Raw genomic sequence first — 17,406 nt, 5'->3', positions numbered from 1 at the left:
CTCACTTCTCTTCAGCCCCTCCGCCTTTCCCATGGTGCCTCCGGCACGCTGGGCATACCTCTGCCTTTCGGCTTTCTGCCCATTCTTCCCTCTGCCTAGATTGTTGTTCCCCACACGGGTACAGGGCTCATTCCCTCACTTTCACAGCTCCTTGATGCCTCACGAGGGATGCTATTCCTGACCACTCTGTAAAATTATGATGTCTCTCCCTGCCCACACACACACATTCTTTTTCTCCTCTTTCCCTGCTTTATTCTCTCAAACATATCACCATCTAACCATGCCATTTATTTTCCTTATTGTGTTCATCTTCCTTCACTAGCATATAAAGGGAGGGACTTCTGTATGCTTTGTTTACTGTGGCATTCCCAGTGCCTGGAATGCTGGAGACTCTCACTAAGTACTTGTTCAATGAATGGATGGATTACCACACACACAGGAGAATCAGGAAAGAATGTAGGGGGCTCAGTGGAACCTCAGGCGTCCGTGATCATGGAGAGACACTCCGACATACATGTTCTGCTTAATAGGTTTGGCAGAACAGCTATTCCCACCAAACCCAATGTAAAAATTTTGTTTTATAATGAGACAGATTATAGAATTAATAATCTTATTAAAGGATAAAAAGCCTGTGTTTAATTCATTTATTCATGCATTCAACAAATATTTAAGTACCTTCCAAGTGCCTGACAGTGAGCCATTAGAATATAGATGGCTTCTAATGTGTATATGCTTAGGAATTTCTTTTTTCACAGAGAAGCGGGGAGTAACATACTTAAACCTAAAGTTGGCGTGGCCACGGACACTTGCTCAAAATGTTAAAATGTCCTCTCTGTGGAAATCACTTGACAGTTGTGTGTTGCATTCACCTGACCCACAATCTGTTCTGTATTGTGACCATCATATAGATTTAACAGAAAGAACCCATCTCTCCCTTGCCCTGATCTTCCAAGCAGACTTTCCCTGTACTTTCCGCAGCAGAACCTCAGGGAGAGGATGCCCTTGGCATGGTCTAGGGCCGGACTTGGGAGTTAGGTTCTGCCGCATCTCCTCCTATTCATGAACTATGAGCCCTGCCTTGCATCCTTAAGGATCCCAGCAGTCTGCCGGTTTCTCTCACACCCATTAAATCATTTCAGACTGTTCTGCTTCATCCAGCCGGGTGGTTTGTAGTCTGCTTACAGATACACGTGATTTTCTGTCTGAGTCTCCAGATTTTCTTAAGTGCTATTGTGTAGCAATTTGCAAATAAATTCCAATTTCCGTGTCATTGTGCTTTCAGATGCATATCCATTTTCACTAGTCCTGTTGGGAATCACCTCTTTCTGGTACTTCTTCCAGATTCTGTGCTCGTGGTGAAGGCAAGGCAGCCGAAGCCTTTCTTTGCCGCAGGAAATACATTTGAGATGACTTGCAAAGTGTCTTCCAAGAATATTAAATCACCACGCTACTCTGTTCTCATCACCGCGGAGAAGCCTGTGGGGGACCTCTCCAGTCCCAACGAAACCAAGTACATCATCTCCCTGGACCAGGATTCTGTGGTGAAGCTGGAGAATTGGACAGATGCGTCGCGGGTGGATGGCGTTGTGTTAGAGAAAGTGCAGGAAGATGAATTTCGCTACCGAATGTACCAGACTCAGGTCTCCGATGCGGGGCTGTACCGCTGCATGGTGACAGCCTGGTCTCCTGTCAGGGGCAGCCTGTGGCGAGAAGCAGCCACCAGTCTCTCCAATCCTATTGAGATTGACTTCCAAACTGCAGGTGAGCGGGGACCCTGTTGAACACAGACTGGACTAGAGCGTGACCCTAGGATTTTGAGCCAGTGGCTTTGTTTCTCTTAAACAGCTTTCTTTGTGAGATGTAATTCACAAGCCATACAGTTTACTCATTTAAAGGGTATCATTCAGTGGCTTCCGGTATATTCACAGAGTTGTGCAACCATCACCACATTTGATTTGTAGAACATTTTCGTTATCCCCCGAAGAAATCCTGTCTCCTTTAGCTGACACCCTTCAATTCCCAGCCCTCCAGCAACCACTCATCTACTTTCTGTCTCTGTCAGCGTGCCTGTGCTGGACGTTTTACATTGCATTCATGGAATATAATATGTGGTCCTCACGTCTGTCTTCTGTCGCTGTAACATAGCATTTTCCTTCTTGGTCTTTATTCTTTATTGTTGTACAGTGTTTTCGAGGATCATCTGTGTTACGGCATGTATCAGTACTTCATTCCTTTCTATGACCAAATAGTAGTACTCCGTGGTGTGGGGACACTACATTTTGTTTATCTGTCTATTGGCCAACGGCCATTTGGGTGTTTCCACTTCTTGGACTATTAGGAGCACTTCTGTACAAATTTTTGTGTGCACATGCTACCCTCATTACTTTTTTTTAATAGATGAACCAAAACTCAGCAATTTTAGCTTCTTTAGAGAACACCGTGGAGTATAAATAAAGAGAAAATGGCACTGCACCTCCGCAGGGGTTACGTGACTTGCTGCATGTGCAAGGTTCAGAGCCAAGTTCATCGTGGTCCCTAGGACTGAAGGTGATGGGCACTACATTTGGCCTGACTTACAGAGCGGTATTTCCACACAGGGGATGAGTATCCCACCCTTGTGCCTCATCTTGCTTTAGGACTGGAAAAAGATTTCCCGTCAATTAGTCGAGTTGCCAGAGCTGTGCTGGTATGGTTGAATGTATCTGTCAACCAGCTCGTTAAGACTAGTTCCTGGCGGTGGTCATGTATGGCAAGGTTAATTAAAATGGGCATTTTTGTGTCTTTTCTTAATTGATTTTGTTTTTGGCTAAATAAAACATTTTTATGCCATAAGACAGAAAGGTCAACTTTTTTTAATGGTATGGATACATATTCTTAAATAGAAATATTTCTTATTTGTCCATGTAATTCATTAAATTCCTCTGAAATAATCTTTCTGTGCGTGTATGTGTGTGTGTTTCAGCAGGTAGATATTTAAAAGTTTTTGATCCGCCAATTTTATTTAGGATATCAAGGTGAAGGATCATCATTTATGAGTTTAATATTGAATGTTTTCACTAAATCTGCCATGGATTCCCATTAGGAGTTTCTGACTGTGTAAATTTATACTCACCTATAAAAATTCAGGTATTAATTGAATCAGCATAATGAATACAAGATATTTGTTGAATTACATGGTTACTTTTTAGAGTACAGGTAAGCTAGACCTTGAAGTGTATTTTTTCCATTAAAGTGTTTATTAGTATTATTTTGTATTAATATAAACTTCAATATCTTCTAGCATGCTCTAAGTCTGTTAACATTTAGCTGAATAAGGAGAAAATACTGATTTAAACCCTTAGATTTGGAAAGAGCAGAGAAAGCACAGGTTTTTTTTATTGTGTATCCGCTTATTTGTTTTTTAATAACGGCTTCATTGAATTATAGTTCACATATAAAATTCACCCATGTCAAGTGTACAATTGAGTAGTTTTTAGTATATTCACAGAGTTGTGCAGCCATTGCCACGACCTTATCCCAGAGTTTTTAACCACTCCAGAAAGAAACTCTGTACCCATTAGTACTCCCTTCCCATCCCCAGCCCCTGGCAACCGCTAATCTTTCTGTCGCTGGAGATTTGTCTCTTCTGGATGTTTCACATAAATTGAACCGTATATGTGGACTCTCTGACTGGCTTCTATCTGACGTACCATTTTCTAGGTCCATCCACGTGATGGTACGCGTCAGCACTCTGTTCTTTTTTAAGGCTGAGCAGTATCTGTGGTGTGGATGGACCACATTTTGTTTAACCATTCATCTGCTGACGGACGTGAGGTTGTTTCCACCCTCGTGGCTACGGTGAATAATGCTGGCGTAAACATTAGTGTAGAAGTCTTGGGGGTGGACATCAGAGTTCATTTCTCACCTAGGAGTGACGCTGGATCATACGAGCTCTGTTTAACTCTGAGGAACTGCCAAACTGTGTTTGAAAGCAGCTACCCCCTTTTATATTCCCACCAGCAATGTGTGAGGGTTCTAAGTGTGCCACATCCTCACTAACCCTGTTATTCTCCATCTTTTTTATCGTAGGCGACCCAGTGGGTGTCAAGCTGTATTTTATTGTGGTGTTAATATGCATTTTCCTAATGACTGTTGATGTTGAGCATCTTTTCATGTAGCTCTTGGTCGTATGTGTATCTTCTGTGGAGAAATGTCTATACAGATTGTTGGCCCATTTTTAAATTGTGTTATTCATCTTTTCATTGTTGAGTAGTCAAGTTTTTCAGAGAGTCTGGATACAAGCCCATTAACAGACACATGGTTTAAAAATATCTTCTCCCACTCTGTGGGTAGTTTCTTCACTTTGCTCATGGTGTCCCGTGAAGTACTCAAGCTTGTAATTTTGAAGAAGTCCAGTTTATTTTTCTTTTTGTTGCTTGTGTTTTTGGTGTCTTAGCTAAGAAACCATTTCCTGATCACAGGTTGTGAAGATTTATGCCTCTGTTTTCTTCTAAGGAACTTTACAGTTTTCAGCTCTTACTTTTAGTGCTATGACCCATTCTAGTTAATTTTTTTTTTTAAAGATTTTATTTATTTGAGACAGAGAGAGAAGAGTGCGTGAATGCTGGGGGAGGGTGGGGAAGGGCCGAGGGAGATCTCCCCGCTGAGCAGGGAGCCTGACATGAGGCTCCATCCCAGGACCCTGGGATCATGACCTGAGCTGAAGGCAGACGTTTAACCCACTGAGCAACCCAGGCACCCTGATTTTTGTGTGTAGCAGAGGATGGGAATTCAGCTTTGTTCTTTTGCATGTGAACACCCATTGGTTCCTCCAGTCAATCATTTGTGGACCATCTTCTTCCTTCCCCTTTGACTTGTCTTGGCACACTTGTCAAGAATCCTTTAACCATGAATGTAAGGATTTTTATAGACTCACAGTTCTGTTGCATTGCTCTGTATGTCTTTTCCTATACCTGGACCACATTTGATCGATTACTGTAGCTTTGTAGTAAATTTTGAAATCAGGAGGTATGAGTGTTCCGACTTTGTTCTTTTTCGAGGTTGTCTTGGCTATGCTGGGTCCCTTGCATTTCTGTATGAATTTTAGGATCACCCATTAATTTCTGCAAAGATGACTGCTGGAGCTTTGCTAGGAATTGTGTTAAATCTGTACATCAGTTCGAGAGTATTGCCGTTTCACAGTATTGCCTTCTAATGTGTCAACATGGAACATCTTTCTGTTTAGTTGGATCTTCTTTCATTTCTGTGAGTGGCGTTTGGTAGTTGTCCATGCACAAATCTCGAACTTCTTTCATTAAATTTCTCCTAAGTATTTTATTTTTTGTTGCTACTGTAAATGGAATTGTTCTCAATCTCCTTTTCCGGTTGTTCTTTGCAAATATATAGAAGCACAGCTGATTTTTATATATTGATGTTGGATTCTGCAACCTTGCTGGACTTACTATTTTAATTATTTTTTGGTTGATTCCTTAGGGTGTTTTAAGTATAATAAAATGGCATCTGTGAATAAAGACAACTTTACTTTTTCCTTTCTAGAGTGAATACCTTCTAATTCTTTTTCTTGCCTAATTGCCCTGGCTGGCGCCTCTAGTAGAGTGTAGAATAGTAGTGGCATAAGTGGACATCCTTGTCTTGTTCCCGATCTTACCGGGAAGGTTTACCATCTTTTCCCATTAAAAATCATTGTAACTGGTTTTTTTGTTTGTTTGTTTTTTTCCATAGATGCCCTTTATTGAGCTGGGGAAGTTTCCCTTCCTTACTGGTTTGTTGAGTGTTTTCACCGTGGAGAGATGTTGGATGTTGTTAAATGCTTTGTCTGTGTCTTTTGAGCCAGATGATTATGGGGTTTTTGTCTTTTATTTGTGTCGCTGTTTTATTCTCTGTAGGAGTTTATTCCATCTTGTTTTACATTTGTTATTTGATGTTTTGCTAGAACTGTTACGGGAAACAGGGGAGACATAAAATCTTTTGTATTTCTGGGTGAGGAATGGGCATTGAGTCTATTTCTCAATTCTTTACATCTCTGCATAACAGGTAAAATGACTGGAGCTTCCAGGTTGAACAGACTGGCTGAGTTTTTATATTTTCTTTAGTCCACAGAGTTGTCATGGCCAGTTCACAGTTTCATTAGGAGAAGTGGCCATCCGATCCACCGAGCACCGTGCCCTTGCCCTAAATGGCTCCCAGCAAATACTGACTTGACACTGAAAAGTCTTCACGTCCTAAAAATCAGCAACAACACCATAAGATACCCATAACAGAGAGGTCCTTCCTGGTGTCTGCCTTTCTTTCCCTCAGTACTGGGGTGCTTGCCTCTTCGTATGCAGACCGTGTTTCCAAAGGGGAGCAGCTGAGTCACGAATTTCACTGACCCAAAGTGTCAGGGGGAAAATACAAATAAAATGTTATGGTGTTCAGGGTGTTGGCCTTTAAAGAAGAATAAGAACAAAGTTTTTCTCCTTAATAGAAAAAAGCTTGAAAATATGGTAGAGTAGAAAGAAGGAAAAGAATTAGCCATAACCTACTGGACACTGTTCATTTGTGTTGTTAGTGTTCCTAGAAACCTTCCCTTGCGTGTTTTCTTCATGGCTGTGAGATCAGGCTGTCTGTACAATTTTGTGACGTGCTTTCCCCCCCCTTTAACTTTCTAAGATCAGTAGTTTTCATGTTAAAATGAATTCTAGGTAAATAATTTTAATGACTATACCTCCTAGAATTTAGTCAGTCATTTAAGCCTGTTGATGGTCATGCAGATGGTCTGCAATTTGGGCTCTCACAAGAGGACTGCTATTTACAGTCCTTTGTAGGGGCTGGGGTTAGAACACGTTCTGTCAGCGTTTGTCTTTAGAAAGCTGAGTGAGGCCCACCTACTCTCCGGAGGCTAGGAATCGGGGGACATGTAGTGACTCTGGTTCACTTAAATTCTCCGTGCTATAGTCTGTCATCCGTGAAGTTAACCAGACAAATTCCCTCGCAAAACCAGCATTACCACAGAAATTGACCATATTAAATATTTCCAAGCCTGGGATAATGACCCACATTAACAGTGAGTTGTTGATTTCATTAGAAGGAAATCCACTGCTGTGAATATTTTACAGCGAAGGCCTTTTCCCAGACCCGTGTCCACATGGCAAACCATAGCATAGATGCTCTCTTGTTCCTACAGCCACAGCTACTAGGGGAAATGAGAACCATAACTTGTGACCTAGAAGGCATTTGGGTTTTCTTTGGAAATATAAAGAAAAGAAGGTGAAATGTGTCCAAATTGCTAAGTCTTTGTGTGCTGTTTCAAAGTTAGGAACCTAAATCCATTATAAGGGTCCTTATGTTTTATCATTTTGTGGAGTCTTAGAAGGGACCTCGAACACTTGGAAGAGTGTTCTCTTCCAAGAGTGTTAGTGTAGCTCTGTTTATGACTGCAAAATTTCTAGTCAGAGAAAGAAAACATGGTCCCTGTTGCTCACCTGGGTCGCTACTGGCCTGTGCTCCCAGGTGGCCATATGTGGTATGAAGTGCTCCGCAGTCATGAACATTGGGCCAAGTCAGAGCCACTGGCTTAATCCTATCCCACCTCACTCCAATAAGAAGAGCAAATCCAGGGTGGTCAGACCTGTGGGAACTGTGGCTGGGAGAGGGGTTGATTGAAGGGCAGGCTACTCACAAGTAGGTCAGGTTTCCTTGTCTCCTCTGTTTTCCTTCCTTTCCCCTTGCTCTGTGACCACCGTCCTGTTATGTTCTCCCCTGTGCCCGGAGTTGATGCCCTTCTGCTGCTCTCTGGTTAGTCTGAACTCTCATCACAACCTGCTCAGGGCTGCCCTCCCTAGGTTGCCATCTCCTCCACCCACCCTTCGCCTTTCACCCAGCAGAACACCAACTGCTCCCACTCTAGGTTTGAGGAAAGTGTCCGATGAATTCATCTTACCGCTCACAGTGAAGTAAAAACACAGCCTTTCTAGGTCTTTGCCTCATTGGTTTGCATGACCTTTTACACACTTTCTCAGTCATTTTTGTGTATGTTAACGTCCACTTATTTTTCCTTTTTGGTGATCTGATTTAAAAGGTAGTAATACTTGTGTTGTTAGCATCTAATGATTTTCAGAATCAGTGTCCAGGGCCATCTCTTTTTGCTTCCCAGGGAACCCAAGGAGCATCCCATGACACTGGTATTCTGGAACCTTCTACAGGTTTGCTTGTTCTTGTTAGGATAAGGTAAATTTCGGACTCTTAGGATCGGGTTGACTTAAAGCTATGCGATGCTGTTGCCTGAAACTGAGGAGTAAAAGGTTTTTTAAGAAAAAAAAAAAAGGTAGTATGTAGCCCCTCTCTCTAAGAAGGGGATAGGAGCCAGATTCCTTCCATCTAAGGCATACTTTTTTTTAATTTAATAAATCCACTTATTTATGCCTCGTCATCAAATAGCATAACAATAATTATACTCACAGTCAAATGCATCCAGCAGACTCTATGGTAAATATTATTAAATTCTGGCACTAAATTCTCTCTATGTGTTCAATCTTTATACTTCCTATTTTGTTGCTCATTTTTGTGCTCACAACTCAAAACAGTGGGAGCATCTCTGCCTTACACAGTTAGCTTAGTTTGGGTAGACACATCCTTTGGCCTCTGGAAGAAGGAAAGAGCTTTTTTATTTTTTATTTTTTTAAAGATTTTATTTATTTATTTATTTATTTGACAGACAGAGATCACAAGTAGGCAGAGGCAGGTGGGGGGTGGGGAAAGTAGGCTCCCCACTGAACAGAAAGCTCGATGCGGGGCTCGATCCCAGGACCCTGAGATCATGACCTGAGCCAAAGGCAGAGGCTTTAACCCACTGAGCCACCCAGGTGCCCCGAAAGAGTCTTTTTTAAAGCGAACTGAATATCAAGGGGATGCTCTCAGGCAGGTGTGTGAGTCTGGGTAGTGGTTTTTTTTTTGTTTTTTTTTTGTTTTTTGTGGGTTTTTTTAGATTATTTATTTATTTATTTGACAGACAGAGGTCACAAGTAGACAGAGAGGCAGACAGAGAGAGAGAGAGGGAAGCAGGCTCCCTGCTGAGCAGAGAGCCCGATGCGGGACTCGATCCCAGCACCCTGGGATCATGACCTGAGCCGAAGGCAGCGGCTTAACCCACTGAGCCACCCAGGCGCCCCCTGGGTAGTGTTTTTTTTTTTTTTTTTTAAAGATTTTATTTATTTATTTGACAGACAGAGAGATCACAAGTAGGCAGAGAGGCAGGCAGAGAGAGAGGAGGAAGCAGGCTCCCTGCAGAGCAGAGAGCCCGATGCGGGACTCGATCCCAGAACCCTGAGATCATGACCTGAGCCGAAGGCAGCGGCTTAATCCACTGAGCCATCCAGGCGCCCCGCTGGGTAGTGTTTTGAAGCGAAACTCGTGCTGCTTCGATTTCCCCTGACAGATTGGAGCCGGGCCTCTGGTGCTCCCACTGTCCCCTACAGGATGTTGTCATGGTTGGCATGTCTTGACTCCTGACTGCATTTCAACCTCCCAATGGCAGAGCCCCTGTCCCCAGCACAGTGAGGCCTCTCACTCCGTCGGGGCCAGAAGTGTCACTGGTTCAATCCCGTGCCTTTTGCTCTCCTGCCACCTCGGTCTGGAAGTGAACCACCCAGAACCAGATGCGGCACCCAAGCAGCAGGTAGGGGTGGCCTTCCAAGGGGTCTGTGGTTGTCATCAGAGAAGGGGTAAAGGAAAAGCCAGAAACAAAGAGTTCTGTTGTGGGTGTAATTCAGGTGATGGCTCACTTGGCTGTGCCTGACTGACACACTTGTCTCTCTGAAGAGAAGAAAAGCAGCCTGAGAACACCATCTCGCCCAGGCCCAAGGAAGGGGGGCCGCCCATAGATGCTCATGAGAGCGCCAGGAGTGGAATTGAAACAGAAGCGTGAGTGGAAATAATGAGGGGCTCTCACTCTCTTCCAGGGCCTGTATTTAATGCCTCCGTGCACTCAGACACACCATCAGTCATCCGGGGAGATCTGATCAAATTGTTTTGTATCATCACTGTTGAAGGAGCGGCCCTGGATCCAGGTATTTCGCTCTGTCTTCTCCCCTTGCCCATGTCACTTTCTGTAAATGCCTCTCGTGTCATCCCCACTGTGTGACCCAGACGCCGAGGTCACGGATTAGACTGCAAATCCCCGAACTGCCCCGCTCCGTACCTGGTACTCAGTAGGTGTTGAGTAAATCCTGCTGATGAACGCCTCTGTCTGTTAGATGATTTGGAAACCCATCCAGATGTTGGAATTGGAGTTGTCCAAGGCCTCTTCCAGGGCTGATTCAAGTTCAGGCTGGTTTGAAACCTATCAGCAGGGTCCAGCTCTGTTAGTTTGTCTTTTAAGCCTTGATTGATTCAGATATTTATTGAGCTGCTTCTAGTAACAGGCACTGGGACGAGAGGAGGGGCCAGACGCCCCATATCGTGGAGCTTGCAGTCTGGTTAAGGAGATAAACAAGAAAGCAATCCTCATAATATACTATCAGATGGTGTTAACTCTCTGGTGAAGGTCGGAGCAGAGTAAATGAGCAGCGAGTGACCAGATGGTACTTTGGCAGTTTAAATTCTTGGGAAATCTTTGTAGACCGTTTCTTTGCAAAAAATGTTAGCATTGCCCATGGGATGCCTAAGAGCTCTGGGCTGTCAATCTTACACCTTTTCTTCAGTGACCAGTTGGTGTCCCCACCTTGCTTGTAGACCCTTGGGGTTTGAAAGAACATTAAAGGCACATAAGGTGTCTGCTGCCAAGCAGGACAGTACCCACCGCTGCCTTCTCCTAATGAGACCGTGGAGAACCTGATACGCTGAGTGGGACCTGCACTCTCCCGTACGCTTTGTCCTTGGGTGTCTTCGTACCGCCCACCCCAGCACAGGCAGAGCCGGGGCATCTCACCAATCGGCACCTTGCAAAGGCCAAAGTATACGAGGCTCTCAGCGTTCTGTGCAGAGACCACTGGGCCTATGGCCCTGGAGTGGAAAGCGGAAGCAGGTGTTCATTCTGTAGCAAGGGCAGGTTGTAAGCAAAGTGAGGACGGCCCGCAGTGAAACCAGAGTGGACAGCATGAGCAGGGGACTGGGCAGAGCCGGCATCGAGGAACAAAGCCCTGGGTGGCCACCAGCTGAGATCCAGCTTCTTTGGGACCTCGGGTCAGAGGGGCAGGTGGTAACTAGTTCTGGGTCAGCAGTTACTCCGGTAGGAAGTCTTGGCCTCATGGGCCAGATGGTCTCCGCAGCAACTACTCGGCTTTGTGGCTATTGGTGTGAAAGCAGCCGTAGACGGGATGTAAGCAAATGGGCTTGACTGTGTCCCATGAAGCTTTATTGACACACACAGCTGGTGGGCTGGATTTGGCCTGCGGGCTGTAGGCTGCTGAGCCCTGCACCAGCTGATGAGTCCCAAACTGGCTCTCTCGGGGAACCCAAACATGGCTGAGCTGCAGAGGTAGGGAAAAGAAGGTAGAAGAAAAGGAGAAGGAATCCATCCATCCAAGCCACCCGGTGAGCTGTATTCTCAAGGGCAAAGGGTGGGTAGCTCAGGTCTTGAGGATGCTGGGGTGTGGAGGATCGCTGGGGTGTGGAGGATCAGGGACACAGAGTGGGGCTAGGAAGAGAAAACGAAAGTGAGAGTAGAAGAGGCTGCCAGGAAACGGGGGAGGGGATCGCGTTCAGAAATTGGAACCATGTTTACCCTCGAAGCTCATGGATGATATATACAAAAATAAATCATTTAAGTGTTCTTTCTCGGTAAATTAATGGGTCACCCGTTTTGGCCTTAATATAAAAGTCTTCCTCCGGGGTGATTACAGAAGCTATAGGTGGCTGTTGTCATGCAGATCACAGTTTTCCAGAACTTTGCCCTCTTGGACTATGTGGGTAGAAAATTCTGAATAATGAAGCACACACTGTAATTTAGTTTTTCCTCACACACCTGCTGGGCTGTGAAGGAATTCTCTTTTGGAAAGGGCATACCGTGCAAGTGGGCCGAGTGCCAGGGCACTCCTGTGCTGAGAGGGGAGGGACAGGGCAGATCACCGCCCTTTAGAGGCCGTGTCTTAGGTCAGGTTCTCCAGAAGCAAAGCCTGAAACAAGCGTGCGGGTGGTTAATTGACGATGTGCTCCCAGGAAGCGAGGGAGTAGAGACAGAGCAGGGAAAGAAGCCAGGCAAAGATGTGAATTCAGAGCAAGTCTGACTCCCCCAGGGAGCTCTGGAGCATCGGTGGTACCGCAGAGGACAGCTTCCGTGAGGTAAGGCACTGGGCTTTTAGATCCCCACCATTCCCCAGTCGCTGCACACAGGCCAGGTGGTTGGGGAGCAGGGGTGTTTCTTAACCTCCAGGAAGTGTAACAAAAATGGTGTCATTTAACATTTATATAAAAGGCCTTATCAGGTGAATTTAAGATAGAAAGTGTGTGTGGCCTTGTAGTCCTTCCTTGCCTGCTGAACGCGCCCCAGGCCCAACATGGCAGGTCTCATTAGGGAATGGCTAAGAGAAGAGGTCAGGGGCTTATGGTGTGTCTATCGTCTTCACATGCCAGAGTCTTCCTTCTCCTCTGCCCATGTTCATTTGTTTGAAGCTGTTAGAACCTTAACTTTGCAGAGTCCTTTGAGATTCAGCAGCCTCCTTTCTGGGACTGTTAACGGTGTTCCACTTTCTCAGCTGGACGTGTTTTCCTCTTGTTTTGAACTTAAGCACATCTGCAGGGGAAAAAAACACAGTGAACAATAAAACCTAAACTGTTGGGGCGCCTGGGTGACTCAGTTAAGCATCTGCCTTTGGCTCAGGTCGTGATCCCAGAGTCCTGGGATGTGGCCCCGTATCGGGCTCCCTGCTCAGCAGGAAGCCTGCTTCTCCCTCTTCCTCTGCTGCTCCCCCTGCTTGTGCGCACTCATTCTTTCTCTCTCTCCGATAAGTAAATAAATAAAATCTAAACAAACAAACAAACAAACAAAAAACCCAAGACCCCAAAACAAATAAGAAACCCCTAAACTGCTATGACTCTACATTTTGTCTGGTTCACTTTATGTACCTTTCATTCTTGACTACATTAGTGTCCTCCAGTCTTAGGCTCTTCTGCCTGACGTCAGAGGACCCTGCTTTGGGATTGTCGCCACCTAGCCCCTTTATGTCCCGTGTTCCCTGCGGGAGATGGTTTTGGGTGCGTCTTAGGTTGGGTGGTGGTGGCAGCGTGCTAAAGAGGGAGGACTCTGGAGCTTCAGTCCCTGGGTGAAGCTGCATGTTGTGCTGCTCCCGGCTCTGTGACCTGGGACGAGGTGTTGGGCCCCACCATGGTGGTGGGGAGTGTGACAGTAACTTCATCATGGGGCTGGCCTGGCCTAAGGCATGGTGAGCCATGCTGGCCCCCAGTGATGTGATGCGTGTGTTAGCCACACTTGCGATTTCTGCCGGTTACACTGACCCAGGGTTCCGGCTCGGTCTGTCATCCACAGACGACATGGCCTTTGATGTGTCCTGGTTTGCGGTGCACTCCTTCGGTCTGGACAAGGCTCCCATCCTCCTGTCTTCTCTGGATCGGAAGGGGATTGTGACCACTGCAGAGAGAGACGGGAAGAGCGAGCTCAGCCTGGAGCGTGTGAGCGAGCTGGAATTCTTGCTGCAAGTTCATGGCTCCGAGGACCAGGACTTTGGCAACTACTACTGCTCTGTGACTCCGTGGGTCAAGTCCCCAACAGGTTCCTGGCAGAAGGAGGCTGAGATCTACTCCAAGCCCATCTTTGTAACTGTGAAGATGGATGGTAAGAATGATATGCAGCAAAGTCTCTGGGCTGGGCTGCTGTTGATGGGATCAGGTGGCCACCATCGGAGACCATGCCACAACACGGCCTGCTTGCTCCAGACCTGGCCTGGGCCTGGACCCCAAGGGAGCACACACAGGCCGTGCTGTTTCCCCAGCTGTGGTATCGCCCACAGGAGGCACCACTGGGAAACGATTTTGAGACTTCCTGGAGAGATTTCTGATGCTTTCTCTAAATTCTGTGCAAACCCACTTTCCTTGTCAGAGGTTGGCCCGGATTCTGCCAGGCAGAGGCAGAGAACGTCATCGAGAGAGTGAGTTCAGGACCCCAGCGGAGGCAGTGAGTGGCTTCCTGCCCCTCCTGTCCTCCTCCTGGTTTTGCTTCTTGGACAAGGGAGGCTCCGCCTATTGTCATTAGCATAGATGGGGTTCTCTCCAGAACCCTGAGATGGCAAGGGGGCTTTGCCGCCAGACTCATTCTAACTCGGTTGTCAGAGGGCCCCCTTCCCACCCCTCTGTTCCCCAAACATCCCAGAGTGGGGCCAGTTCTTCCTTGGCTAGTGAGAAACCGGTCTTCTCTGTGAAAAGCTTCAGAGTCAATGTTAATGGGGGAAATTCCATGGAGAGCGTTAAAGCCCCAGCGCCTCCGAGGGTTGGGAGGGGCCTTGGAGTGTGTTTCCCTGATGGGCTGTCAATTTGGGGGAGACTGAAATCGAAACCCAGCTTGTCCACAGATGACTTCACTTCTGTGGTCCTTTGTTTCCTCTCTCGTACAATGGGGTAACCTTCTTGCGTCGGGCTGTTCCAAAAGGTGAGCCGTGTGAAATGTCAGGCAGCCGTCGGCATGCCAGCATCCGCCCAAGGAGGGCTGGTGCATCTGGGAGAAGAGACTTGGGATTTGAATGCATGCGATCTGTACGGTGTTTGCCTTCCTGAAACTTCATCACTTAGATCCTGTTTGCATCTTAGAAATTCCTCGCATGGAGTAGCTCCATACGAACACCCAGATTCCCAAACAAGGGAGCGATTATTCACTTTGCTAGATAATTTACTATGGTGTTACTTAAAATAGCTCCCCGAGTACACTTCAGTTATTTGATGCAGAGAATTGATTTATGAACGTTTTTTTAAGGCTTCATCTGCTGCTGTATGTGCGATGCCCTTATCCTGACTTTTAAAAATCCATCTCCTGCCAAAACCCTAAAAAGCAAGTTGACATTCAAAGACATCAAATGAATTCTTTTTCCTGGTTTTTTGTTTCTCCCGCACAGAGCTGGGTGGCTGTGATCTGTACACTTTGTGCATAGATAAGGGTGCTCCTGTCTCCAAGAGCACTGTGCTAGGTGCAGGATAGAGCTCAAGTCCCCTGGGGGGTGGGTGTTTGGGGGGTGGTTCCCTGTCCTGAGGGGAGGGAGGGGGGCAGGCAGTGAGCTTCTGGTGTCTGCCTCCAGCACCACTGACCCCGCATCCCCTTGCTTGTCCCTCCCAGTGCTGAATGCCTTCAAGTACCCGCTGCTGATCGGCGTGGGCCTGTCCACCGTCATCGGGCTCCTGTCCTGCCTCATCGGGTATTGCAGCTCGCACTGGTGCTGCAAGAAGGAGGTCCAGGAGACAAGGCGTGAGCGCCGCCGGCTCATGTCCATGGAGATGGACTAGGGCCTGGCCAGGGAGCAGCCACCGGCCCAGCGTCGGAGCCCTCGGGGCGGGAAGAGGACAGCAAGCTTTTCACCTGCAGTGTGTGACACTCAAACCCAGTCCTCTCTAATCTCAGGTGGGACCTGGCGCGCTCTCTTCTCTGCATGTCCAGTCCTGAGCGCGGACACGTTTACCAGCACACGGCTCTTCTCCCCACGGCACTTTCTGGTAGAACAATCGCGTGTGTGTTTTCCCAGCTGCGGCTTTTTAATGGTTACCCCGTTCGTCTAATTTTTTTCTCCTGCTGGTTTATAGATCTCTGACCTGTGTGTGTTCGTCTGTTTGGTTTCGAGGGGTTGCGGGGAGGAAGGATGATGGCTCTCAGAGTTCTTGGTCTCGGGGCGGGGGGAGGACGCAGTCGCCCGCCGGGAGCCGGCTTCCACATGGGGGGCCCGTGTTAGGAGCGCTGCCAACGCCGCCCTCTGCCCCGCACGGGCCTGTGCCGAAGGCTAACTGGTGGCTTTTACCGCCCTACCCACCCCAGATCTTCAGGGGTTTAGACGACATTTGAAATCTAAACTTGCAGTATGTAACTTCTTACTGAGCCCAAATGCTTTCCTTTTTTTCTTTCCTTTTTAATTTTTAAAAATTTTTAATGCTTCTCTGCCCCCTTTCCATTTCTTTGGTATTTGCTTTTATGCGAGCGTGCTGACATGGCCCTGACATGGCCCTGGAATCTAGAATTTGGCTCTCCACCAAGCACCTTATCTTGCCACCTTAGCCTTAAGAATGAGTATGAATATGAAGAAAAATACACAGCCACCTCTGTCCAGGGCAGTAAGGAGGTCCTCAAGGAGGGGGAGGTTGGGGACGAGGGAAGGAGGCACTCACCGCAGTGGTTCCGGGGCCACTGTGCCTCAGGGGGCCCCAGGGAGAGCGGAAGAGGGTCCTGGGAGTTAGATGTCCGCAGCTCGTGCCGGGCGGGGTGGTGGTGCCGGGGCTATGTCCGGAGAGAAGGAGCCGTCCCCGTCCCCCCTTCCTGCCTTTTGTGGGCAGCAGAGGCCTTGGCCCCCCAGGGACCGCCTGTGGCCCCCACAGATGCCCCATGTCCTTCACGGGCTGCTTGGGCTCCTTCACGTGAAGGTGTGTTGCTGTTTGCAAGACTGTCTGCCTTCACAGAATCAGAAATTACCTGGAAGAAAACCATGCATTTTCCATGACCTTTTCAGTCCTTCAAGTCTTTGTAAGATCCCCTGCAGGGGTTAGCGAGGAAGGGTATGCTTTGTGATAGGTTTGCTTTCCTGTTAGGAGCGCGGAGGAAACCAGCAATTTACTGCTGTGTGAACAGCCTACAAAGCAGATCTGAGAGCAATCCGTTTGGCCCGATTGCTCGTACCAGGAGTAGGACACGGACCAAAAGAGATCCTCCGCTCCCCAAGGCATCTGCCCCTGCACAGCACTGGCCTCTCAGAAGCATCCCAGTGGGGTTTTCTGAGGCCCACGGGTGACTCATGGCCCGCATTGCATCCTCTCTGCTTTTATCCCGGCTCTGACGGGTCTAACACTGCTCTGTCTTCCCAAGGGAAAAAAGATTCGTTTGTTTTGAGCAATAAAGTCATACAAAATGATGGCCATTCATGTGTGGCTCTTTGTCACAATGGGCCGGATGAGCCACACTCCCCCCCCCCACCCCAGCTCACCATTGTCCCCTCCACTTCCCTCACTGTGCTGCCCGCAATCCATTCTGCCCTTGTCACCAAGTCTCTCCTCCCCCCACCCCAGGAAGGGGGGAGGTGCAGATCACCACCCAGCTTCCCCTTTTGGTTCTGCCCACCTAGGGGACCCCTCGTGGTGGACACTGTGCTAAGAGTAATGGCACAGATGCACTCCAGGCCCAGCATCTGCCCCACCAAAGCACAGACGACCAGAGGAAGAGGGGGAGGCCTTGACAGCCCTAGGTCCGGGTCTTTTCCACCTGTTGTTTCTTGCCTATGCGGTGTCAGG

General features: G+C 47.4%; 1 protein-coding gene across 1 annotated transcript in view; it reads left to right on the top strand.

The window, feature by feature from the left end:
- Positions 1–17,030, top strand: part of PTGFRN (prostaglandin F2 receptor inhibitor) — an 81,347-nt gene extending 64,317 nt beyond the window's left edge. The window contains exons 6-9 of the mRNA XM_046021209.1: positions 1,342–1,761; positions 9,939–10,046; positions 13,463–13,768; positions 15,257–17,030. Of these exons, the coding sequence (XP_045877165.1) occupies positions 1,342–1,761; positions 9,939–10,046; positions 13,463–13,768; positions 15,257–15,423 (1,001 nt within the window). The 3' untranslated portion in view covers positions 15,424–17,030. The remainder of the gene's footprint in view (positions 1–1,341; positions 1,762–9,938; positions 10,047–13,462; positions 13,769–15,256) is intronic.
- The last annotated feature ends 376 nt before the right edge of the window (positions 17,031–17,406 follow it).

The sequence above is a fragment of the Meles meles genome, chromosome 1 (genome assembly GCF_922984935.1).
Source record: "Meles meles chromosome 1, mMelMel3.1 paternal haplotype, whole genome shotgun sequence".
NCBI classification, from domain to species: Eukaryota; Metazoa; Chordata; class Mammalia; order Carnivora; family Mustelidae; genus Meles; species Meles meles.
The sequence above is the reverse complement of the archived record's forward strand: the minus strand, read 5'-3'. Positions and strand labels throughout refer to the sequence as shown.